Consider the following 24,594-nt stretch of genomic DNA (forward strand, 5'->3'; position numbering starts at 1 on the left):
CTCGAGCTCGCCTACAGGGAGGTTCCAGGAAAGGTCCAGGAGAGGTCCAGGAGAGGTTGGCGAAGCGGAACTCGAGCTCGCCTACAGGGAGGTTCCAGGAAAGGTCCAGGAAAGGTCCAGGAGAGGTTGGCGAAGCGGAACTCGAGCTCGCCTACAGGGAGGTTCCAGGAAAGGTCCAGGAAAGGTCCAGGAGAGGTTGGCGAAGCGGAACTCGAGCTCGCCTACAGGGAGGTTCCAGGAAAGGTCCAGGAGAGGTCCAGGAGAGGTTGGCGAAGCGGAACTCGAGCTCGCCTACAGGGAGGTTCCAGGAAAGGTCCAGGAGAGGTCCAGGAGAGGTTGGCGAAGCGGAACTCGAGCTCGCCTACAGGGAGGTTCCAGGAAAGGTCCAGGAGAGGTCCAGGAGAGGTTGGCGAAGCGGAACTCGAGCTCGCCTACAGGGAGGTTCCAGGAAAGGTCCAGGAGAGGTCCCGGAGAGGTTGGCGAAGCGGAACTCGAGCTCGCCTACAGGGAGGTTCCAGGAAAGGTCCAGGAGAGGTCCCGGAGAGGTTGGCGAAGCGGAACTCGAGCTCGCCTACAGGGAGGTTCCAGGAAAGGTCCAGGAGAGGTCCAGGAGAGGTTGGCGAAGCGGAACTCGAGCTCGCCTACAGGGAGGTTCCAGGAAAGGTCCAGGAGAGGTCCCGGAGAGGTTGGCGAAGCGGAACTCGAGCTCGCCTACAGGGAGGTTCCAGGAAAGGTCCAGGAGAGGTCCCGGAGAGGTTGGCGAAGCGGAACTCGAGCTCGCCTACAGGGAGGTTCCAGGAAAGGTCCAGGAGAGGTCCAGGAGAGGTTGGCGAAGCGGAACTCGAGCTCGCCTACAGGGAGGTTCCAGGAAAGGTCCAGGAGAGGTCCCGGAGAGGTTGGCGAAGCGGAACTCGAGCTCGCCTACAGGGAGGTTCCAGGAAAGGTCCAGGAGAGGTCCCGGAGAGGTTGGCGAAGCGGAACTCGAGCTCGCCTACAGGGAGGTTCCAGGAAAGGTCCAGGAGAGGTCCCGGAGAGGTTGGCGAAGCGGAACTCGAGCTCGCCTACAGGGAGGTTCCAGGAAAGGTCCAGGAGAGGTCCAGGAGAGGTTGGCGAAGCGGAACTCGAGCTCGCCTACAGGGAGGTTCCAGGAAAGGTCCAGGAGAGGTCCCGGAGAGGTTGGCGAAGCGGAACTCGAGCTCGCCTACAGGGAGGTTCCAGGAAAGGTCCAGGAGAGGTCCCGGAGAGGTTGGCGAAGCGGAACTCGAGCTCGCCTACAGGGAGGTTCCAGGAAAGGTCCAGGAAAGGTCCAGGAGAGGTTGGCGAAGCGGAACTCGAGCTCGCCTACAGGGAGGTTCCAGGAAAGGTCCAGGAGAGGTCCAGGAGAGGTTGGCGAAGCGGAACTCGAGCTCGCCTACAGGGAGGTTCCAGGAAAGGTCCAGGAGAGGTCCCGGAGAGGTTGGCGAAGCGGAACTCGAGCTCGCCTACAGGGAGGTTCCAGGAAAGGTCCAGGAGAGGTCCCGGAGAGGTTGGCGAAGCGGTACTCGAGCTCGCAATGCGCGTCCGGCGTGTCGAGCTCGAGCTCGACGACGGCGGCGGCGCCTATTCACAGCATACGGTGTGAAGAGACGCTGTTCACAGCTCGACGGCCAGCTCGACGACCGCGGCGGCGCCGGGCCGCTCGTGCGGCGGCGGGCCGAGGCAGGCGGCGGCGGAGCCCGAGAGGAGGAAGGGCGGGCGGGAGCCAACCTGCAGGCTCGTCAGCGCGATCGAGGAGAGCGTGCGTGGCAGCGGTAGCGTCGCGAGCGAGCGCTCGATCGACGCGGTCAGCGTCTCGTGGAGGTACGGACCTACCAGAAAGGTCCAGGAAAGGTCCAGGAAAGGTCCAGGAAGGGTCCAGGAAAGCGTCTCGTGGAGGTACGGACCCCACGTCGCCGTCCAGCCCGCCGCCAGCAGCACATTCAGCCAGCCGAGGCTCTCGGCCGGCGCGCCGGGCCGCAGCTGCAGGCTCGCCATCGCTCGCGTCTCTGCAATCTGGAGGAGCTCTCGCCTGCCAGAAGGTTCCAGGAGAGGTTCCAGGAGCGGTCCAGGAGAGGTCCAGGAAATGTCTCTGCACTCTGGAGGAGCTCTCGCCTGCCAGAAGGTTCCAGGAGCGGTCCAGGAGAGGTCCAGGAAAGGTCTCTGCACTCTGGAGGAGCTCTCGCCTGTGGGCGAGCTCGACGGCGCGCAAGTACGCGAGGCACGCGGCGCCTGCTCACAGCAGGCGGTGTGAAGAGACGCTGTTCACAGCTCGACGGCGCGCAAGTACGCGAGGCACGCGGCGCCTGCTCACAGCAGGCGGTGTGAAGAGACGCTGTTCACAGCTCGACGGCGCGCAAGTACGCGAGGCACGCGGCGCCTGCTTACAGCAGGCGGTGTGAAGAGACGCTGTTCACAGCTCGACGGCGCGCAAGTACGCGAGGCACGCGGCGCCTGCTCACAGCAGGCGGTGTGAAGAGACGCTGTTCACAGCTCGACGGCGCGCAAGTACGCGAGGCACGCGGCGCCTGCTCACAGCAGGCGGTGTGAAGAGACGCTGTTCACAGCTCGACGGCGCGCAAGTACGCGAGGCACGCGGCGCCTGCTCACAGCAGGCGGTGTGAAGAGACGCTGTTCACAGCTCGACGGCGCGCAAGTACGCGAGGCACGCGGCGCCTGCTCACAGCAGGCGGTGTGAAGAGACGCTGTTCACAGCTCGACGGCGCGCAAGCACGCGAGGCACGCGGCGCCGCAGAGAGCAGCGCACGCGAGGCCGACCGGGCCTGCGGTTGCGCAAACCGGCGGCGTGAGCCCGGCCCCACCCGCCACGCTGCCGCGTCTCGCGGCGGGGCGGCGGGGCGGCGGGGCGGCGGTGGTGAGGGTGTGAGGGACTGACTCACTGGCTGCTGAGACTGCAAGAGGAGAGAGGAGGGAGGAGGAGTGGGAGGAGGAGAGAGGAGGAGGAGGAGTGGGAAGAGGAGAGAGGAGGGAGGAGGAGTGGGATGAGGAGAGAGGAGGGAGGAGGAGTGGGAAGAGGAGAGAGGAGGGAGGAGGAGTGGAATGGGGCTGCGCCTGCTGCCGCGAGACGGGCGCACGCCGCGAGGCAGAGGAGGGCGAGGGCGGCGTGTGGCGTGGAGCGGGGGCCCACCAGCCGCTCCACGCTGCCGCCGCCCTCCGGCATCGCGCCTCCGCCCGCGGCAGCCGCCGGCTCCCGCCCCGCCGCCGCCGCCGCAGCCCAGCGCGCAGCCTCTGCCCCGGAGGCGTCGCCGGCAGCGGCAGCCGGCGAGGAGGCGTGCGGGCCTTCGTGCGGTGGCGGCGTGGCGCGCCCGCCCGCCTCGGCGGAGAGCGCGGCCAGGTAGCGCCAGTCGCTCCCGGACGAGTCCTCGTTGACGTCGAAGCGCACTCGCTTCCGCAGCGCTCCCACCCCCGACTGCACTACGTCCACGGCGTCGGGCATGATGCCGAGCGCCTCGCCGGCGATGCGCTCCGTCGTGTCGCCCAGCATCGTGAAGCCGTCCCCCGCCGACTTGACCGCGCCCGACACCACCTTCATCGGCCGAGACAGGAGCCGCCGCGTCGCACCGCCCGCATCGCCGTCGCGCAGCTCGCCCCTGCCGTCACCGACCGCCGCCGCGTCGCCCGCCACGGCGTTGCCGACCGTCTCGATGCCGGAGCCCAGAAAGCGCACGAAGGAGCCGGCGAGGCGGAAGGTGCCGCCGACTCCTAGGGAGACGATGTCTCCAGCACCCTTGAGCACGCCCCCTGTGCCCTGCAGCCCTCGCTCGACGAGCACCCAGCCACCGCTCTCGCGCGGTGCCGCCGGCATCTGCGCGGCGCTCCACTGACCACCGCCGTCAGCGAGCGCTGCTGCTGCCAGCAGAGCCGGCCAAAGCTTGCGAGCTGCCATCATCTTGCCTGCCGTCCACCGCCAGGAGCGCGGAAAAAAGAATTTTTCCGTACAAAACAAGAACCGAAACGAACAAGGAAAAGAAATCGTGGGGCGGGGGGGGGGGCTGTGACCTCAAAGGGTGTGTGTGTGTGGCAAACAAGAAAGAATTTTGGGTGCCCCCCCGGCAAGAATGTGGCACACCACAAAGAATTCTCCCCGGAAAAGAAATTGTGCGGCCTCTGTATTTGGTGGCGCCCAGAGGAAAGAAAAGAATTTCAACCCTAAGAATTTAAGAAATGAGACACCCCTGGCGGCTCTCTGGCAGGCATGGCTCCAGGCGCTCCGGCCGCCGCAGTCGTCGCCGAGGCTGAGCCGGACGACGTGGCGATGCTCGACGGCAACACGATCGAGGTTATGTGGCAGCAGACCCGCAAGCGCGTCATCAAGATGCACAAGCGTGTGGGCACGGTGCGCTACCGGCCAAAGCAGCAGCGAAATCGGCCCGATAATGTCTATCTGGTCGAGTTTGAGAGGCGGCGCGGTACGCCCCGCACGGCCAAAGGGCCGCGGCTCCGAAAGACGAGCTGGCCGAAGCTTCGCGGGCGGAAGTATGTCGTGCTGCGCTCGCCATTGAAGAGGCCTGCGGGTGCGAGGTGGACGCCTGAGGAGATCGAGGCTGTGCGAGTGAGGATCGAGGCGGGAGAGGTGCATGAGAGCGTCGCGCGGGGCATTGGGCGCTCTCGTGATAGCGTCGCTTCATGTTGGAAGCGCTTCCTGCCGGGCTATGCGCCGCAGTCGACTAGAGACGGGCCGCGGGTGAAGAGCGGTGTCACTGTTGAGTTGGTCGAGAGCGCGATGCTCACGCTGCCCGAGAACGAAGGCACGACGGTTGAGGTTTTTGAGGCGGTCAAGCGGCAGGCGGCGATGAAGGGCGTCGCGCTGAACCTCGAGACTGCACCTGGTCAACGTGTGGTGTCGCGCGCGGAGCGAGGCGTCACCATCATTCTCACCCATCGAACATACTGCCCTCAATTCTCCGCCACCGGGGAGAAGCGCCTGTCGAACGTGCAGACAGACAGGGGCGCCAAGAGGTCGCAGAAATCTGCTGTCTACAAGTACTTGCCGCCGGTCGTCACCGCCGAGCGAGAGCCGGGCCTTCCGAGCACGAAGCGCGTCAGGGCTCACACGCCCAACGTCGGCGGCCCCAAGAAGTCGGCGCGCAAGACGAAGGAGCTTCTGGCTGGCGGCGACCGACGGCACGGATGATGGGGTGGCGGCCTGAACCATTGCCAGCGCCGCGTTGGCGACGGTGCGTACGTTGTACGTTGAGCAACTGTGTACTGTGTGCGAGACTGTGTCTGTGTACTAGTACCTCCCGTCTAAGACGTAAGAGGCTAAAAAATTAAAGAATTCTCCGCGACAAGAATTTCCACGTACTCGAGTAGACACTGGGCACGGGACTGGCGCGCACTGGCACTTAACACAAAGAAAATAGAAATTCTCATCGGGCCGGTTTACGGGCCTAGGGCTAGTTCCATCGACCCAAGAGACCTCTCGCGGGGCGAGAGTACATCTTCGCATGTCGAGGGTCGCGCCGCCGATGCCTGCCTCGTACCGCGACGGTCCGCGTATGTGTGCATGCCTCCTGACCGCCACGGTCACGGCCGCTGCGCTCCGGACAGGTTCGTTCGACGCGCTCGACCGTGATCTGGCTCGGCGGCCGCCGCTTTCTTTGAAACAGACCGCGCCGGCCACGCACCCTTGTTCCCGTAGGCCAACTCGAACAGGTTTGCCGCCTTCCATGCTCGATATGCAGCAGTAGCTTAGTTGACCCTGCTCGAAGGTGCCGCCCTGCTCTAAGCTAAGGCCGCCCTGCTCTCGGCATTGCTTTGTTGACTGATAGCACTGTCTGATCCAACCAGAAAGAGCCATCGAAGAGCCGTCGAGCTACATGAGACCCAAGCAAGTCGTCGTGATGTACCAGAAAACGAAACTAGCGCCAAAATTGAGATAAGGTAGGTAAGGTAAACTTCTCCACACACACGAGGTGGTGGGGCAAGGGGGGGCAACCCTCGCGTCTCCACGTCTAACGACAGGAGCCAAATTGAGATCTCAGGATCGACATTAATTTCTCGCGCCTACTTTCGCTGCTTGAGACTCGCCAAATAGATCCTGCGTCTATGACCGTGTGCAACGTCAAGTCGTGAACCGCGACAAGACCATCGCGCCAAGCGCGACTCTGTTGCTTTATGCGGCAGCATTCACCGTGACTCTTGCCGTGGCTGGTGAGTGACCGCGGTTGCTTACGCAGTACTACGCCGTGAACTGAGCTTCACCAGCCGTTTCTCTTCCTTCCAAGTTTCCTTCCCTTGCCTTCTCTGAGATTGAGAAATTTGACCGTTGACCGTTGCACACACCTCAGCTCTCGAAACTTACAATGTGCCACGCAATGCCCCGCGGCCCGCGTGCGGTGATATGCCATGAATTGTGGGAAGAGCGAACTCGAACACACGGGTGTCTCGGGTGGGGGGGGGCGGATGGCGCAAACTGTGGCACAGCCCGCGTTACAAAACCTTGATTCGACCATGACGGCGGCACACAGCAGGTGGCGCGGTGTGCCGCCGTCTACTCGGCGGGATCGCAGCTGCCTCTGCGCGTCCTGGAGATGTACCAAATCGTCGCCGCCGGAGACGACTCGACGCCGCTGAGATCGGAGATCAAGCTCTGACAGGTCGCACGTCGCTCCTTTGACGCCGACGTGACTCACCCGTGCAGATCACATCAGGACACGGTCTCGAAACGCTCGGTACGACGCCTGCGACCCGTCTCGGGTCAGGTGGCACGACGCTCATCGCGCCTGCCAGCGCTGCCGTGCAGGCTGCCACGACGAGGTCGAGCACGCTTCTATAAGCTCGCCCAGCCTTCCTTTCCATCCCATTAGGCAGCCTGGAAACGGTGGCGGTCAGAGGCAAAGCCTACGAGGGGTGGTGGAACCACATGTCACGGCTACCGCGCCGGCTCGACCCCACGATAGCCTCCGGAGGCTGACTTTGAGGCACAATCATCGGACGACGTCGGCGAGTTGAGTCGCGCTCGCGGTAGCCAGATGACCTCTCATACTAGTAGTATCGGCCATGGCCGCAGGAAGCGCGGGGGATTCCGCTGGGAGCAACACGGAGGACGGAGCGCTCCGTTGGACGCGTATTTCGTGGCAGGGAAACAGGTGGGTCCTCAGATGCGGGCACGGGCATCATCCAGCCCGGCATGGGCATCATCTAGGCTCTTCTGAGCCGACCACGTCCCAATGCGTGCAAATACGCACATAGCACATCAGAGGCACACCTCTCGCGCTGACCCATCATGCGCCGGTGCTCCAGAACTAAGCAGAGCCACCGCGCCCAGCGCCCCGCCCGCCCCGCCCGCCCCGTCCACGCCCCCCTCTCCCCCCTCGCCTACCGACCGCCGCCGTGGCGCCCACGGGCTGAGCCTGGGGCACGGTGCGCGAGGGCGGCTGGTAGACAAACGTCGCCTGCGCCGCCACCAGCCGCCCAATTGCGGCGATGGGCAGCGCCGGCTGGCGGCAGGCCGGGCACTTGCTGTCGCGCTCCAGCACGCGCGGCGCACATGTTTCGCAGTACAGAGCGTGGCCGCACGCGAAGCGGACCGAGCGCGGCGCGTCGTAGCAGAGGTCGCACAGGCGCTCCTCGGCCCCAGCCGTCTCCTCCACCTCCCCCGCCGCCTCGACCAGCGCCTCCAGCCGCGGCAGCGCCTCTGCGAGCGGCATCCGCTTCTTCTTCCGCTCGTATGCCAGCCCGACCACGAGCCGCACCAGCTCCTCGGCCTGCGCCGCCGACCAGCCCGCATCGGCAGCCGCGATGCCCTCCTTCGCGGTGTCGGGCTCCTCCAATGCATCATCGCACGCGTTGAGCAAGCCGACGGCGCCGCGGCCGGTCAGGCTGACGAGCAGCGTGATGCCGAGCGCGAAGCCGTCAGTGAGCTGCGAAGCCTGGTTGTCGTGCATGATGATCGAGTCCATGTAGCCGGGCTTGCCAAAGATACGCTGCGTCGACAGGTGCGACACCAGTCCATTGCTGCCGGCCGTCGCCTCTGCCGCGCGCGCGAGGCCCACGTCGGCGAGGTAGCCGTTGCCGCGCTCGTCGAGCAGGATGTTGCCCGCCGAGACGTCGCGGTGCAGGATCATCGGAGAGCGCGTGTGCAAGTAATGCAGCGCGCTCGCGGCGTCGCGCAGCACGCGGAGCCGTGCGGCGGAGGAGAGCGGCGGAGGCGGCGTCTCGAAGCCGAGCATGCGGAGCCGCTGCAGCGCGGCTGGAGTGCGGTAGAGGCGGTCCTCGAGGCTGCCGCCGCGGCAGAGGGGGTAGACGAGGCACGCTCTCGCCGGTGCTAGGCAGACGCCCAGGAGAGGGAGGAGGGACGGGTGGCACGCCGCGCTGAGCGTGCGCACCTCGCTCTGCAGCTCGGCGAGGCCTTGGGCGCCGACACCGACAAGCGCCGTCTTGACGGCGAACCCGTAAGCGACGCGAGGGAGAGACGGCAGCGCGTCGCAGCGGTAGACCCGCCCAAAACCTCCCTCGCCCACCTTTCGCGCCTCGGCAAAGCCGTCGGTCGCCGCGATGAGCTCGTCGAGAGGGACGGCGGCGGGCGGCGCGGCGGCGGCGGCGAGGGCGGCGACACTCGCCGCAGCCGACGCTGCTGCCGCTGCCGCCGCCGCTGCCACCGCCTCCGCTGCCGCCGCCTCTTGAGCCTCCGCCGCCGCCACGGCCGCCACCGCCGCCTCTACAGCCGCCGCCTCCGCCGCCGCCTCCGCCGCCTCGGCCGCCGCTTCCGCCGCCGCCGCTGCCTCCGCCTCCGCCCTCATCCTCGCCTCCTCCCTCTCCCTTGCCGCCTCCTCCCTCGCCCTCGCCTCTGCCTCCTCCCTTGCGCGCGACGCCGCCTCCGCCTCCTCCGCCGCCCGCGCCTCCGCAGCTGCCTCAGCCGCCCGCGCCTCGTCCGCCGCCCGCGCCTCCTCCGCCGCCTGCCTCGCCGCCGCCTTCTCCTCCTTCTGCCGCTGCCGCTTCAGCGCCCTCGCCTCACGGGTCCTTCGCTCCGCCATATCATCGCGCAACTGCCGCGCCGCCCGCAACGCCTCCGAACCGTTGGCGGCGTCGACGTTCGCGTTGATCGCCGCCCTGAGCGCCTCGAGACCGGCGTCGCCTCGGCCGCACGCCTCAACCGCCTCGCGCAGCGCCGCCTCGGCAGCATCGCGCGCCTCCGCCGCCTCCGCAGCCGCTGCCGCCTCGCGTGCGGCCTCCGCGGCCTGTTCGGCTGACTCTGCGACCGCCGTCTCCCGCTCTGCCTCTGCTGCGGTCGACGAGTGCTCCTCGAGGGCGCGCACGCACTCGGCGTGGCCCATCTCCTTGGCCCATTGAAGCGCCGTCTTGCCATACGCCGCCGTGTCTGCGCCCGCCCGCAGCAAGCGGCGCACGACGGCGGAGTGGCCGGACATGGAGGCGTACATCAGTGCGGTTAAGCCGACGCTGTCCTGCAGGTCGATCTCCGCGCCGTGCCGCAGCAACAGGTCGACCACCCGCTCGTGGCCCTGGAGGGCGGCGCACATCAGCGCGGTGCCGCTGTCGCTGCTCTGCAGGTTCACCTCTGCGCCGCGCCGTATCAGCAATTCGACCACACGCTCGTGGCCGCTGCTGGCGGCGCACATCAGCGCGGTGAGGCCGACGCTGTTCTGCAGGTTGACTTCAGCGCCGTGCCGTATCAGCAAGTCGACCACCCGCTCGTGGCCTTGGCCGGCGGCGAATATCAGCGCGGTGCCACCGGAGCTGCTCTGCAGGTTGATCTCGGCGCCGCGCTGCAGCAGCAGCTCGACCACCCGCTCGTGGCCGTTGGTGGCGGCGCCCATCAGCGCGGTGTTGCCGTTGCTGTTCTGCTGGTTGATCTCCGCGCCGCGCCGTATCAGCAACTCGACCACCCGCTCGTGGCCGTGGTTGGCGGCGCCCATCAGCAGCGTGAGGCCACTCACCTCGATTCCTTCGTACGTCGCGTTGACCCGCCCGCCGGCGTCGAGCCACGCCAGCACCGCCTCCTCCTCGCCTCGCTCAACCGCTTGCACAACCGCTTCGGAGACTGCCGCGGCACCGCTCGACGCCTGCTCCGCCGCCACCGCTGGAGATGGCGTCTTCGCGACTCTGGATCCAGCCGAGCCGCCGGAGGAAGCGCCGCCTGCGCCTGCGCCGCCGGCTGCCGCCGCCGTGGGCCGTCCCGCCACGACCGACTCCTTGACGTGCTGCCTGAAGGCCTCGACGCACTCGGCGTGGCCCTTCTCCTTGGCCCACTGCAGCGCCGTCATGCCGCTCGGGGTGCGCGCCGCGGTGTCTGCGCCCGCCCGCAGCAAGCGCCGCACGACGGCGGGGTGGTTGAAGAGGGCGGCGAGCATCAGCGCGGTGCTGCCGTCGCTCGTCTGCAGGTTGACATCAGCGCCGTGCTGCAGCAACAGGTCGACCACCCGCTCGTGGCCGCTGTAGGCGGCGAGCATCAGTGCGGTGTAGCCGCCGCTGTCTTGCAGGTTGACCTCAGCGCCGCGCCGTATCAGCAAGTCGACCACCCGCTCGTGGCCGTAGAAGGCGGCATCAATAAGCGCGGTGGCGCCATCGCTGCACTGGTGGTTGATCTCCGCGCCGTGCTGCAGCAGCAACTCGACCACCCACTCGTGGCCATAGTGGGCGGCGCCCATCAGCAGCGTGAGGCCGCTCACATCATCTCTCTCGTACGTCGCGTCGGCCCGCCCGCCGCTGTCGAGCCACGCCAGCACCGCCTCCTCCTCGCCATGCTCAGCCGCTGCCGCGACCGCATCGGGGGCTGCCGCGGCACCGCTCGACGCCTGCTCCGCCGCCACCGCTGGAGATAGCGGATTCGCGACTCTCGATCCAGCCGAGGAAGCGCCGCCGGAGGAAGCGCCGCCGGAGGAAGCGCCGCCTGCGCCCGCGCCGCCGGCTGCCGCCGCCGTGGGCCGTCCCGCCACGACCGACTCCTTGACGTGCTGCCTGAAGGCCTCGACGCACTCGGCGTAGCCCTTCTCCTTGGCAACCTGCAGCGCCGTCATGCCGCTCGGGGTGCGCGCCGCCGTGTCTGCGCCCGCCCGCAGCAAGCGCCGCACGACGGCGGGGTGGTTGAAGAGGGCGGCGTCCATCAGCGCGGTGTAGCCGTCGCTGTCCATCAGGTTGACCTTAGCGCCGTGCCGCAGCAGCAGCTCGACCAGCCGCTCGTGGCCGTAGCGGGCGGCGCCCATCAGTAGCGTGAGGCCGCTCGCCCCACTTCCCTCGTACGTCGCGTCGGCCCGCCCGCCGCCCTCGAGCCACGCCAGCACCGCCTCCTCGTCGCCTCGCCCAACCGCTGCCACGACCGCATCGGGGGCTGCCGCGACACCGCTCGACGCCTGCTCCGCCGCCACCGCTGGAGATAGCGTCTTCGCGACTCTCGATCCAGCCGAGGAAGCGCCGCCGGAGGAAGCGCCGCCTGCGCCTTCAGAGCCGGCTGCCGCCGCAATGGGCCGTCCCGCCACGACCGCCTCCTTGACGTGCTGCCTGAAGGCCTCGACGCACTCGACGTGGCCCTTCTCCTTGGCCCAATGCAGCGCCGTCCTGCCGTTCGCACTGCGCGCCGCCGTGTCTGCGCCCGCCCGCAGCAAGCGCCGCACGACAGCGGGGCGGTTGAGGCTGGCGGCGCACATCAGGGCGGTGAAGCCGTCGCTGTCCTGCAACTTGATCTCCGCGCCGTGCCGTATCAGCAAATCGACCACCCGCTCGTGGCCTTGGTGGGCGGCGCACATCAGCGCGGTGAAGCCCGAGCGGCTCTGCAGGTTGAGCTCCGCGCCACGCCGAATCAGCAAGTCGACCACACGCTCCTGGCCGTTGAGGGCGGCGCCCATGAGCGCGGTGCCGCCATTGCTGCTCTGCAGGTTGATCTCGGCGCCGCGCTGCAGCAGCAGCTCGATCACCCGCTCGTGGCCGTGGAGGGCGGCGCTCCTCAGCAGCGTCATGCCGCTCACGCCGCCTCTCTCGTACGTCGCGTCGACCCGCCCGCCACTGTCAAGCCACGCCAGCACCGCCTCCTCGTCGCCTCGCTCAGACGCTGCCACGACCGCATCGGGGGCTGCCACGACACCGCTCGACGCCTGCTCCGCCGCCGCCACTGGTCGCAACCTCTCCGGCCGCACCCGCACGCTCTCGCCGCTTCCCTCGAGCGCCACCACGTACCGGTCGCCCTCAAAGCTCCGCGCCACGCCCCGCTTCCCGTTTAGCTCGGGACGGGAAGAGAGCCCGCCAAGCTCGACGCGCTGCCCAAGCAGCGGCGCGTCGGTAGGCGACGTGCCACACATCGACTCAGGCATTTCGGCCTGCTGGCGCGCCGATAGAAGTGTGAAGATATTCTTTGGATACAAGCCTCTCTCAGAGAGAGAGAGAGAGAGAGACACCTACTGCCGCGGTCTTCCGCGGGGGGAGCTGCGTCGACGGGTGCGGGACCGCGGCGCAGCCAGTGCCGCGGCGAGGCCTCCGGCTGTTTGCGGCGGGCGGCTTGCTGCTCGCTGCATGTGGCGAAAAACTCGTCTCGCCACACGCCAAGGGCTTATGCTCTGGCGAGACGTGAGGCGCATGCGCCCAGGAGGGGAGGGGGCATGTGTAACGACACTGCTAGAGATGCCTTTCGGGGCCCAGAGATAAAACTTCTGTGATGCCATGCGTGACCTAGTAGTGTCCCCAGCTATGGGCGTGTCCACGTTGGAGCCAGGTGTGGTGTGGGCGCGAGAATAGCTCCGCCGTTCATGGAGGCAACCGATGCGAGTCGACTGGTGTGTGTCGTCGTGGTTTCGTATCAAGAATTCTCTCTCTAAGCCTCTCTCACAGCACACTCTTGACGACACACTCCCAGGCGCCCGCCGATGAAGCTGGGAGGATGTATGGAGGAATGGTAATGACCTCTCCGGATTGGTTGAGCCCCGGCATCGACGGCGGGAAGAGGGAGGATCCCCGCCCCTATCCCTCAGTTTAATCCCCGACAGATCACGACCCCCTCGGAGGGGGCCGGGCGAGGCGTACCCCGAGGGCCCCGCTCTTTCCCAGCAGCGGCGCGCGCGCGCACACACAAAGACGTTGCCCCCTCACACCCCGCACCGCACATCACACACCCCTCGTGGCCGTTCTTCAGTCTGCGGCCAGGGCGCGCTGCACCGGGCCAACCTGCGGCCGTCGCTACGAGCGGCGGGGCTCACCGCGGGGCAGCGCGCCGACGACGTCGAATGCGCCGCCGTGGCATCGCGGCGCCGACGACCAGGCTCAGAGGATGACCCCGGGTAAGCGTTCCCGTGCCTCGACAACTGCCGCTGGTAGGCGCGCCGCGCCGAACCATGGCGGGCGCGCCGCGGCCGCGCGCAACCTTCGTCACAATGCCAACCGCGCGCGGCCGTCGACCGGCAAGCACACGCCTCGACTCGGACGCGGTGTTCAAAGGGCAAGGGAGAGGGGCTGGCTCCTAGCCCGAGAGGGGAGCTTCCGAGACCCACTACATGACCACGCACGCATCATCCCGCGGCCTGGCGGTCGGCGGGATTGCAATCAGTCTTCGCGTGCCGCCTGTCGTTCGCTCGGGCGCTTTGGGCGTCGGGGTGGCGAGCAGGGGACGCGGCTCTGAGCGCCCAGCGACGCGTGCCGGATGGAGTCCGGCCGCGGGTGACTAGGGAACTTCGCTCAGGATGTGTGGCAGTCAGTTTGGCTGAGTGTCCTGTCTTGTGGTTCTGTGTGTCGCTCCTGTGTGACCGTCATCGCCCGTCTAGCGTCCACCCATACCGCGTTGGTGTCCCAGTCGTTGGTCGGACTGTGTTTCGCCTTCCCATCAATCAATCAAGCACACTGGCACGACAAGGGCGCGGACTGGCGCGGACTGGCACACACTCACACCGGCTCACCACCGGAGCCGCCTAAGCGACTCCGTTAAGAACGGCAATGCACTCCGCACCATGCACAATGCCGCTCTCCCCGCACGCTAGCTCGTTCACCGTCTGCCACGCCACGGCGGTGGGGAGGACGACAGACAAGCGCTGCATCTGCAGCCCGTGCCAGTTCTTGGTGGTCCATGTGACCTCATCGAGGTGCTGAGCGTGCGAAAGTTTGTTGCTCAGCTGGTTCGCCGCCTCCCTCAGGGTGCTGCGAACCTCCTTTCCAAAGCCTCCGAAAGCCTCAAAATCAAACAAACGTAGATCGCAATCCTGCTCCCTGAAGTGTGAAGAATTCTACATAAGATATAAGCCCACCGCTCTTTTACTCGTTTATTCACGAGGCGACCCCAGGGAACCTGGGCGTCTAGGTTTCCTAGGGGCGTGCTGTGAATAAACAGCGAAGAAGACGCCTGATATAAGCCCTCTCACAGCAGACTGGCTCGGACTGGCGCTACAAATGGCACAGCAGGCAGGCGACGGCCCCTTACGGGTCGTCAAAGAGGCCGGCGTGTGAAGAACAGTCGCGCGGACTGGACACCAGCGCGGTAGGGTGGACGCGAGACAGATGTGATGACGACAAGCTCGAGCGACACACAGACACAAACGAGCTCACAAGACACAGCCAGAGATCGCACGCCGTGGCATATGACTTGGGGGTAGGCGTGCGACCGCAGCGCGCCCGCCGTAAGCTCGACGGGGCGCGCGTGCCAGCTAGAAGTTTGCCAGTTGAAGCAAGCTCTCTGCTGAACAAGCTCCTCGGAGGAGAAAGACATGAGCTCGGAGGAGCGCATCGCAGTGCTCAAGGCTGGCATGGCGGCATTCGGCCTTGACGACGACTTCAACACTCCAGAGCTGAGGGCCACGATGAGCGAAATCTTCGAATCTGTGGCGAGCGGCGGCTGCCACGATTCAATTCTTAACTTCGGCCGCGAAGCAGTCCAAAAGCAGCGTGCGCGTGAGCAACTGAGAGCCGAGCGAGCAGCCGCGCCGGAGCGCCCGCCCGCCCCACCGCACAAGGCGGCCGCGCCCATTCCCCGGCCCCCTGTCGAGGTGCCGGGCCGCGGGCCGGGGCGCTGTCAATGATTCCTCCGATGTGGGAATGTTTTTTGTTAGATTATAAAGGGGAAGGACCCTCAGTTGACCAGGGGTTGTGCGCCGGGCCCTCCCCTGCTCGCGGTCGGCTCCAGCCAGTAGACAAGTATTGTCATCAACAGAGTAGAAGGATCTGACCTCGGGGCCGATGTGACCAAGCGCTGGTAGCGTGGTTTAACCTCACACCCATGGTCTCACAGTGTGCCGGCAGTCGCCGAGCACTGTCGCTCACACAAGCCGCAGCACAAGTGACTGAGCAGTCTGAGGGCCAGTGTGCAGTGAGGGCGAGCCCATCGCTGTCACAGCTGTGGCAGCCGCACAGTAGGCTGTGCCATCTGTGCAGAGCATGCGAGCAGCAGAGGAGCTGCTCTCCAGGCTTCAGGCGCAAAGAGCTGCATGCCACCGAAGGCGCTGTCGAGGTTCGCCGAGCGCGGCGAAATCCGGCGGGACACGGGAGGGGACACCGTCACCGACGAGGACGTGCGACGAGTGCGTTGGACTTTTCACTCCGGACAAAGACGGCTACACGCACACGAGCCGCGGTCGTGTAGCCGTCTTGGCGGCGAGGCGCGGGACCGTCTGTGGCGAGTGTGGGTCGCGTCCCCGGATTTCCTCAACTCACGGTCCTTCACCCGTACGTCAGCACATATTGGCGAGAATTTGGCCACTCGTTCCCGCATAGCACCCTAGCAGCTAGTGAGATCATGCCCGCGGCGCGGTAATTGTCTCAAGTCATTTTCTCTTGCTACCCACCACGACCACAGCTCTGGGCCACCTTGCACCCCAAGTTTCATTTGTCCTTGCTCCCCGCCACGGCCGCGGCGGCGGGCTGGTGCGTGGCAGCGAGGTAGGCAAAAGTGAGGCCGACCGAGCCATGGATGCTAGCCCCTCCCAAGTCCGCCCCCGACGGCGCGGCGGCCAGCATCCAGATGGAGGACAAATGAAAGCACGAACAGAAGGCGAGGAGCAGCTTCGCGTTCGATGCATGCGGGTCAGCGACAAGGACGGCTCCGACTAACGCGACGAGCAGCAGCAGGATGCCGACGCATCGCATGTTATGCGGGTGGTTGCGAGCGACATCTGAATGCAGGGGGACGCCCTCGAAGACTCCGGGGCGCGCGCAGGCGACTATGCCGCCGATGCCCTCCATGAGGATGTGCAGGACGACCATTCCGTAAAACAGCTTCATGGTCGGGGTCTGGCGGACGGAGCGGGCGAGTGAGATAGGTGGCCCGCAAGCGACGCGCTGCAGCGTGAGGGCGAGGCGCGAGCGCGACAGGGCGAGAGCGCGCGCGGCGCAGGCAGGCACAAGTGCAGGGGCCAGCCCACCTGTGTGTCCGCCACGGCGTCTCGTACAAAAAAGACAAGCAGGAGGGACCGCGGGGGAATCTCGAGGTTCTCGAGGTGGATATCCTTTGGCCGCGTTGGGTAGCGTCTCGTACAGAAGAAGTATTTGCCAAGGTCCCCATTCATGGATGTGAGGCTACCGACTGCACTCCAAGTGCTCCAAGAGGCCTCACTCATTCAAACAACTCAAAACAACAAATATTGCTAAAAATCGAACAACTCTAACACTCACACGTAATTTGGGGCCTGGATGCACTCTGTTCGAAGTCGTCTGTGACCAGAAGTCGAGAGTCGTCACGGTTGTTGAGAGTCCTTCGGCTAGAGTACAGTACATATGTATATAAAGAGTGCAGTACAGTCATGGCGCGGTGTTAAGAATTTAAACAAAAGAACTCTCTCGGTGTTAAGAAAACAGGAAATCTGAGTATCCTATTTCTTAGAATAAAATATTGAGAGAACTAGAACACTGGTACGCCCCGCGTAAAATGGTGCCAGAGTAAGTCCTTAGGATACGGTGGAGCGGGGTGTGAAGTATGACTCTGTGAACGAGTTGATCATGACCCTACTGTGTGAATTCGCGGAGCGAAGAAAATTGTATACATTTTTGGAGCTTGGAATACGGCGTATACCGTATTCCATGGAATACGTGGAATACGGGTGGAATACGGCAGAATACAGGCCTCTGGGAGGTCATTTGGAATACGTGGAAAACGTATTCAGACAGTAGGATCATGACCGGTTGGCTTCCCGAGGTCGGGAAGATGCGGTAATGTCGGCAAGCATGCCGGTCGGTCGTGCGTTAGGAGCGAGATCGGTCGTTGCGACCTCGGAGGGCGCGAAGGCCTCGGAGGCCGTTTGAGGGGGCGGAGGGCGCTTCGGGCTTCGGCGCGAAGGCGACAGGCGAGGTCGGCACGCGCGACTGAGCGGTCGTTTACTGACCGCACTCCAAGTGCTCCAAGGTCGGTGAGGACCGTACGGGTGCGAGAGGGGGCGGGAGGGGACCGGTCGCGCGTTACACGCAGGGGGAGGTCGAGATCGAGCCGAGATGGGGTCGAGGTGGGAGTCGAGGTCGGGTCGAGCTCCGAGGTCGGGTCGAGATTTGGATGAGGTCCGGATCAAGTCTTCTGGTGTGTGGAACTTTTGATGAAATTTGATGAAAGTGGGAAGTTTCCGGGAAGTCCAGACTACACTCATGAAAATCGTTAATATGATGCGGCGTCTTTTTCTTCTTTTTTGAGAGCGCCTTCGTTGTTAATAATAATAAGGAGAAGGAGGAGAAGGAGGAGACCAGACTATTCTTCTTTCGTGTGCTGTGAGAGGCTTGTGGTTAAGAATTCTTCTTTCGTTTTCGGAGAATTCTTTCGAACATGAGGGCGCACTTGCACACATGAGAGGCGCCATCGGCCCAACCCAGCTCGCCGACCTGGCTCGGGGCGACCTGGCCTCGCTGCGCGCCCTCCTCTCCGGGCGGCGGACGCGCGGCACGTCGCTCGCGGCCCAGCTCGACGAGCGGCACGACACCGACAAGCAGGACACGCTGCTCACCTGGGCCGCTCGTCACGGGCAGGCCGAGGCGGCGCGGCTGCTGCTCGAGGGCGGCGCGAGCGTCGGGGTGACGACTGGCGGCGGCGGCGCTTCAGCGCTGTACATCGCGTGCCAGGAGGGCCAGCTTGAGTGCGTCCGGCTGCTCCTCGAGGCTGGCGCGGCGGTCAACCAAGCCGAGGGGCAAGGCGCCACGCCGCTGTTCGCCGCGTGCCAGGAAGGCCACGTCCAGTGCGCCCGGCTGCTTCTTGAGGCTGGCGCAGCGGTGAACCAAGCCGACGGTGATGGCTTCACGCCGCTGTACGTTGCGTGCCAGGAGGGCCAGCTCGAGTGCGCCCAGCTGCTGCGCGACGCTGGCGCTAACATCAACCAGGCCGATGAGGAAGGTACCACGCCGCTGTACATCGCGTGCCAGCACGGCCACCTCGAGTGCGTTCGGCTTCTTCTCGAGGCGGGCGCAGCGGTAAGCCAAGCCCTGAATGGCGGCGCCACGCCGCTGTACATCGCGTGCCGCTTTGGCCATCTCGAGGTCGCCAAGCTTCTTCTCGAGGCGGGCGCAGCGGTAAGCCAAGCCCTGAATGGCGGCGCCACGCCGCTGTACATCGCGTGCCGCTTTGGCCATCTCGAGGTCGCCAAGCTTCTTCTCGAGGCGGGCGCGGCGATCGACCAAGCCCGCAACGACGGCTCCACGCCGCTGCTCATAGCATGCTTCAAGGGCCACCTCGAGGTCGCCAAGCTCCTCTCCTCCTACGGCGCCTCCCGCGCCGCTACGCCCTTCGGCACGCCCGAGGAGGCCGCAACCGAAGATGGCCACGCCGACCTCGCCGCCTGGCTGGTCGCCAGCCGCGGCTGGACGCCGCTCGCGCACCTTGAGACCCTCACCGCCACCCGCGCCACCTCCCTCCTGCGCGGCGGCGCAAGCTTGCACGAGGGCGAGCCGACGCCGCTGCAGCGCGCCGCGGGCGGCGCGGGCGAGGCGGCGGCGCTGATCCGGCGGGCGGCGGCGCCGTGGTCGCCGGCAAGCCACTCGCTCTTCCCCGCGGCGGCCCGCGCGCGGGCGGCGCTCCTCGTCCGCTCGATCTACGAGATCCACGAGCGGTACCACCTCGACTCGGCTGGAGCCACGAACGGCATCGCGGCGCTCGACTTTGGCCACTGCGTCTTGGGCTTCGCCATCGCGCGCGAGACGCAGTAGCTGAGGCATGGCGTGCGCCCGTGTTGCCGCAGGTGGCGGCGCGCGAGGCGACATAAAGAGCCCTGATCGCGGCCAGTGCTTCGGTGCGTGAGTGTGCCGCACGATGCTCTGCGGTGTATCGACTCTCTTGTATCCTCCCTTGTCCTCGGATTTTCCACGCGATCGTCGATGTACACGCGAACAGAGACACGTTGGCAACAAGAAAAAACAAATGCTCCAGCTTGTCGCACAAGTCACAAGTTCACAGACACCTCGAGCAGGGCCGGGTGGTTGGTCCAGAGCCCCCAGCCGTCTGGGAACGGCCTCGTCGGCGCGGCCGCGTTGTACGCGTCAAAGTCGTCCGCGAGGGCCCTCAGCTCGCGCTGGAAGTCGGCATAGCTCGCGCGCAGCCCCTCCTCCCCCGCCACACCGCCAAACAGGTGCGACCAGTCATCTTCGGAGCCGGGCGCGGCGAGCAGCTTTGGCATCGGCATGAAGGTGAAGGAGGTGAGGATGGCCTGTGTGATGGCCGACTGCTTGTTGCCGCGCGCCTCGCCCACCGGCCAGCGCCACGCACAGAAGCGGACGTCCTTCGCGTACACGGCGAGGTGGCCCGCCTGCTCGTGCCCCGCGGTCACACGGTCACACACCGTCGCGATGAGGCAGGTGCAGAGCTCCGCCAGCTGCGGAGGCGGCAGGCCGCGCACGGCGACCACCTCGTGCGTCCCGCCCGCGCTGCCCGCCCCCGGCTGAGCGACGAGCGGCGCCGTGGTGGAGAGCGAGCGCAGCAGCCCCTCCGCAAAGCCGGTCATCTCCGCGTCGGCGGCGAGGCTTGCGGCGGTCGGGTACACGGCCCGGAGCGAGGCCTCAACGTACCCCTTGAAGACGCGGTACAGCCGCCCCGCCTGTTTGGGGTGGGGGGAGGGGGGGGGGTAGAGGCGGGCCGGGAGCATCGGTGACAGCAGAGGCAGGGACGGCTCAGGCGGAAACGCTGTCGGAAAGCCTGCCGCTCGTGCCTCGGAAGTGTCTCGGAAGTGTCTCGGAAGTGTCTAGGAAAAGGCTGTCGGACGCGCCTGCCGCTCGTACGGCGTGTCGACGCCGCCGGCGCGTCGCGCCTCGAGGTAGCGCTCGCGGTCGACGATGTGCATGAGCCGCTCGAAGGGCGACGCGCCGGAGAGCTCGGCCGCGGCGCCGCCTGGCTGCATCGCCGCGGCGCACACGAGGGACGGCGCTGCGTCCCACGCGAGCTGGAGGCCCTCGCCGGTGAAGGCGAGAGTGCGTGACACCATCGAGCGCTCGGCGACGAGGAGGTCGTGCGCACGGTCGTTGACGGTGATGGTCTGGTGCAGGAAGGGCGTGAGGAGCCGCCGAAGCGGGTGCGAGGCGGACAGCGTCTCGCGAAGAGCCACGGCCGCGGCCGTCGAGAGGTCGAGGTGGAGCTCGAAGAGGTGGTCGACAACCTGCTCAATGTCCACGCGGTGCAGGAGACCCCCCCTCGTCGGTGTGTTTCCCCCCCCCCCCCCCTCCCTCCCTCCTACATCGAGGGCAGACGGGGTAGACTGGGTGGACCGGCGGGCAACTGTGGTAGACGAGTCGACCGCAGTCTACCGCAGTGGACGGTGCAAGGACGCCAGTCTACCGGCAGATCCGCGGGACCGCCGCGAGGAGCCGCACGAGCCAGCTCAAGGAGGAGGTCGGCCGCCATCAGGTCTTCGATGATGGCGCAGTGCATATCGCACCACATCTCGGTCACCCGTCGGCGCTACCTGGGCGGGCCTCGGCTGGGTCTCGGCTAGGCTACGTCGCGGCGCCGTCACGAGCGTGAAGACGGAGGAGCGCACGCAGAACTTCGCGTACTCCCACGCCGCGGGGTCGCCGTCCGGGTAGAAGGTGCGCGTCGTCAGCTGGCGCGCCTCGAAGCCGCGCGCGGCGCCGCTCGGCCCGACGCGTCCCGCGGCGCTGCCGGCGGGCTCGCACCGCTCGATGCGTAGCACGCGCCAGGATTCGTCAAAGTACGCGTCTGCGCCTATACTGGTCGACGACTCGGCGTTGACGTCATGCGTTGAGCAGCGCCGCATCATCGGCGCACGTCTAGGAAGTGTCTAGGAAGTGTCTAGGAAGTGTCTAGGAAGTGTCTCCGCGCCGTAGCTGGCGTAGCCCGGCCGCACCGGCAGCGCGGCGAGCGCGTTCGTCCGGACAGCGAACACGCGCCGCCCGCCCTCCTCGAGCGCCTCCACCCTGTGCGCGCCCATGCCGTGCCGGCAGAAGCGCGTGAGCGCCTCGTCCGAGAGCTTGTCGCCCCACTCCGGCGCGTGCGGCGGCGAGTGCGGCGGGTAGACGTCGCCGACGTGCGTCGCGACGTACGCCTCGGGGTCCTCGCCTAGGAAGTGTCTAGGAAGTGTCTAGGAAGTGTCTAGGAAGGACGTACGCCTCGGGGTCCTCGCCTACAGGAAGGTTCTTGGAAAGGTCCAGGCAAGGTTCCAGGAAAGGAAGGTGCGCCTCGGGGTCCTCGCCGGGCGCAAAGGGCGAGAAGTCGTCCGTGATCGGCAAGAGGTGCAGGTAGGCGTTACTCAGCTGCGTCGCCCGCAGAGCGAGCAGCGGCTCGGGGAACTCGTCCTCGTCGATGGGCGGCACGCGCACGCGGGGGGCCCCTCGCCTGTTGGGAGGGGTGGGGAGGGGTGAAGAGGGGTGGGGAGGGGTGGGGAGGGGTGGGGAGGGATGAAGAGGAATGGGGAGGTGTGGGGAGGTGTGGGGAGGTGCGGGGAGGTGCGGGGAGGTGTGGGGAGGGGTGGCGAGGAATGGGGAGGGATGGGGAGGTGTGGGGAGGGATGGCGAGGAATGGGGAGGGGTGGGGAGAGGTGGGGAGAGGTGGGGAGAGGTGGGGAGAGATAGGCCCCTCGCCAGGAGTGCATCGGCCGGCGGAGCAAGCCGCGCCGCCGCCGCAGCTTCGCGGCCTGCATGCTCTGCGCGGTGGGCCGGCGGCGGGCGGCGTGCAGCGCCTGCGATTCGACGACCAGCTCGAGGTCAGAGAGATGTCTAGGAGGTGTCTAGGAGGTGTCTAGGAGGTGTCGAGGAGGTGTCTAGGAGGTGTCTAGGAGGTCCAGGAGGTGTCTAGGAGGTGTCCAGGAGGTGGTCTAGGAGGTGTCTAGGAGGTGTCTAGGAGGTGTCTAGGAGGTGGTCTAGGAGGTGTCTAGGAGGTGTCCAGGAGGTGTCCAGGAGGTGTCCAGGAGGTGTCTAGGAGGTGTCTAGGAGGTGTCTAGGAGGTGTCTAGGAGGTGTCTAGGAGGTGTCCAGGAGGTGTCCAGGAGGTGTTTACGAGGTGGTCTAGGAGGTGTCTAGGAGGTGTCTAGGAGGTGTCTAGGAGGTGTCTAGGAGGTGTCTAGGAGGTGTCCAGGAGGCGTCTAGGAGGTGTCCAGGAGGTGTCCAGGAGGTGTCCAGGAGGTGTCCAGGAGGTGTCCAGGAGGTGTCCATGAGGTGTCTAGGAGGTGTCTAGGAGGTGTCCAGGAGGTGTCCAGGAGGTGTCCAGGAGGTGTCTAGGAGGTGTCTAGGAGGTGTCCAGGAGGTGTCTAGGAGGTGTCCAGGAGGTGTCTAGGAGGTGTCCAGGAGGTGTCTAGGAGGTGTCTAGGAGGTGTCCAGGAGGTGTCTAGGAGGTGTCCAGGAGGTGTCTAGGAGGTGTCCAGGAGGTGTCCAGGAGGTGGTCTAGGAGGTTGCGCCCGCCACTCGAGCAGGAGGATCTTCTCGAACAGGTCGTTGTGCGACAGCCCCATCGCGCTTGTGAGCACGAGGATCGCGAGCACCAGAGGCAGCAGCAGCTGCAGCGCGCCTGCGGCACACGCCACGGCCTCGTCGTGGACATGCCAAGGAGCACCAGAGGCAGCCGAAGCGCGCCGGCGGCGAGGAGGAGGAGGCCGTTGGCTCCGACCAGCGCGGGCACCAGCAGCAGCAGAAAGAGCGCCAGCGCACGCGCCCCCCAAACGCCGCATCGTGGGCAAGACGTGATCGGAGGGGCGGTGTCGTCCGTCGACGCGGGCGGGGCATGAGCTACCAAGGGCATGCCCGACTCCCACCTACACACGCAGCGTCGACCGGTGTGGACATGTGCATGTGCATGTGCATGTTGTGCATGTCATGTGCATGTGTGTGGGGGTGCTCCAGGGGCACACACGGATGCTCGCCTTGAGAAGAGCGGCCAGCACACGGGCCTCTCCGCGGGCCGCGCGAGCTGCCTGGAGGTGCGGAGAGGTGGGGAGGAGTGGGGAGGAGTGGGGAGAGGTGGGGAGGTGTGGGGAGGAGTGGGGAGAAGTGGGGAGGTGTGGGGAGGAGTGGGGAGAGGTGGGGAGGTGTGGGGAGGAGTGGGGAGAAGTGGGGAGGTGTGGGGAGGAGTGGGGAGAAGTGGCGAGATGTGGGGAGATGTGGGGAGATGTGGGGGAGATGTGTGTGTGTGGGGGGGGGAGATGGAGAAGTGTGGAGAAGTGGGGAGGAGTGGGGAGGAGTGGGGAGATGTGGGGAGATGTGGGGAGATGTGGGGAGAGGTGGGGAGAGGTGCGCCAGCTCCACGCCGAGGCCAGCTCGAGCGCCACGAGAGGCATCACCTCCTTGGCCACCCGCTCGCCCCCGCAGCGGTGGTTCTCGACCCAGTCGCCCGCCCCGAAGGGCGTGAAGCCCTCCAGCGAGCCATCCCCTCCGGACACGGTGGCGGCCTGAGGCGAGGGAAGGTAAGGCAGGGTACACCTCTCCACACACACCAAGGTGGCGGGGCAAGGGGCCAGGGCAGCCCTCGCGACTCCGCGTCTGGACGACAGGAGCCCCGCACGGCAGTCAATGTGCAAGGCCCGGTGCGCGTGGGTGAGCGGGTGTGTGAGGTGGGCGACCTCCCAGCGGCCCGGCCAGAACACGTCGGGCCTCTCGTGCCGGCTGCCGCGGCACGTGGCGTACAGGAACGCCGCCAGGAAGTCGCCCCTTGGGATGGCGACGCGATCGCCGCCGCCGCCGCCGTCCGCCGCCGCCGCTCGCGCTCCCTCGGAGGCGAAGGCCGACGCGGGGATGTCGACGGTGGCCGCACCGAAGACGAACTGCGGGGAGAGAGGGGGAGGTGTGGGGGAGGTGTGGGGGAGATGTGGGGGAGGTGTGGGGGAGGTGTGGGGGAGGTGTGGGGGAGGTGTGGGGGAGGTGTGGGGGAGGTGTGGGGGAGGTGTGGGGGAGGTGTGAGCGCGGCGCCGGAGTGGCCACCTGCACGCCGTTGAAGTAGCGCAGCGTCTCGTGTGCAAGTGCGCGGGCGGCCGCCCCTGGCGCACCGCCGTGCTCCTGCGGGCGAGGCACGCCGAGAGAGGTGGGGGGAGAGATGTGCGAGAGATGGGCGAGAGATGTGGGAGAGATACGGGGAGAGGTGGGGAGAGATGGGGAGAGGTGGGGAGAGGTGGGGAGAGCGTGGGGAGAGGTGGGGAGAGGTGGGGAGAGATACGGGGAGAGGTGGGGAGAGATGGGGAGAGACGGGGAGAGGTGGGGAGAGGTGGGGAGAGATGGGAGAGGTGGGAGA

General features: G+C 66.4%; 4 protein-coding genes across 4 annotated transcripts in view; 1 reads left to right on the top strand and 3 right to left on the bottom strand.

The window, feature by feature from the left end:
* Nucleotides 1–3,935, bottom strand: part of EMIHUDRAFT_455355 (hypothetical protein) — a gene marked incomplete at its 3' end in the record, with an annotated part of 5,526 nt that extends 1,591 nt beyond the window's left edge. The window contains exons 1-4 of the mRNA XM_005787661.1: nucleotides 3,662–3,935; nucleotides 3,393–3,562; nucleotides 1,923–2,047; nucleotides 1,747–1,847 (exon numbers count right to left, since the gene is read on the bottom strand). Coding sequence (XP_005787718.1) covers nucleotides 1,747–1,847; nucleotides 1,923–2,047; nucleotides 3,393–3,562; nucleotides 3,662–3,925 — 660 coding nt within the window. The 5' untranslated portion in view covers nucleotides 3,926–3,935. The remainder of the gene's footprint in view (nucleotides 1–1,746; nucleotides 1,848–1,922; nucleotides 2,048–3,392; nucleotides 3,563–3,661) is intronic.
* A 3,348-nt stretch (nucleotides 3,936–7,283) lies between these two features.
* EMIHUDRAFT_313672 (hypothetical protein) lies at nucleotides 7,284–7,688 on the bottom strand (the record flags this gene model as incomplete). Its single annotated transcript, XM_005787662.1, has 1 exon — nucleotides 7,284–7,688. One exon carries the CDS (start codon nucleotides 7,686–7,688, stop codon nucleotides 7,284–7,286), a length of 405 nt encoding a protein of 134 aa, XP_005787719.1.
* Nucleotides 7,689–7,823: 135 nt separating this feature from the next.
* Nucleotides 7,824–8,543, bottom strand: EMIHUDRAFT_53760 (hypothetical protein; the record flags this gene model as incomplete). Its single annotated transcript, XM_005787663.1, has 1 exon — nucleotides 7,824–8,543. A coding segment is annotated over one exon (720 nt), but the record flags the coding sequence as incomplete, so codon positions are not given.
* Nucleotides 8,544–18,459: 9,916 nt separating this feature from the next.
* On the top strand, nucleotides 18,460–19,080 carry EMIHUDRAFT_363053 (hypothetical protein; the record flags this gene model as incomplete). The annotated part of the gene is made up of 1 exon (XM_005787664.1): nucleotides 18,460–19,080. A coding segment is annotated over one exon (621 nt), but the record flags the coding sequence as incomplete, so codon positions are not given.
* Nucleotides 19,081–24,594: the final 5,514 nt, after the last annotated feature.

Source organism: Emiliania huxleyi (genome assembly GCF_000372725.1).
Source record: "Emiliania huxleyi CCMP1516 chromosome Unknown EMIHUscaffold_140, whole genome shotgun sequence".
Taxonomy (NCBI): Eukaryota; Haptophyta; order Isochrysidales; family Noelaerhabdaceae; genus Emiliania; species Emiliania huxleyi.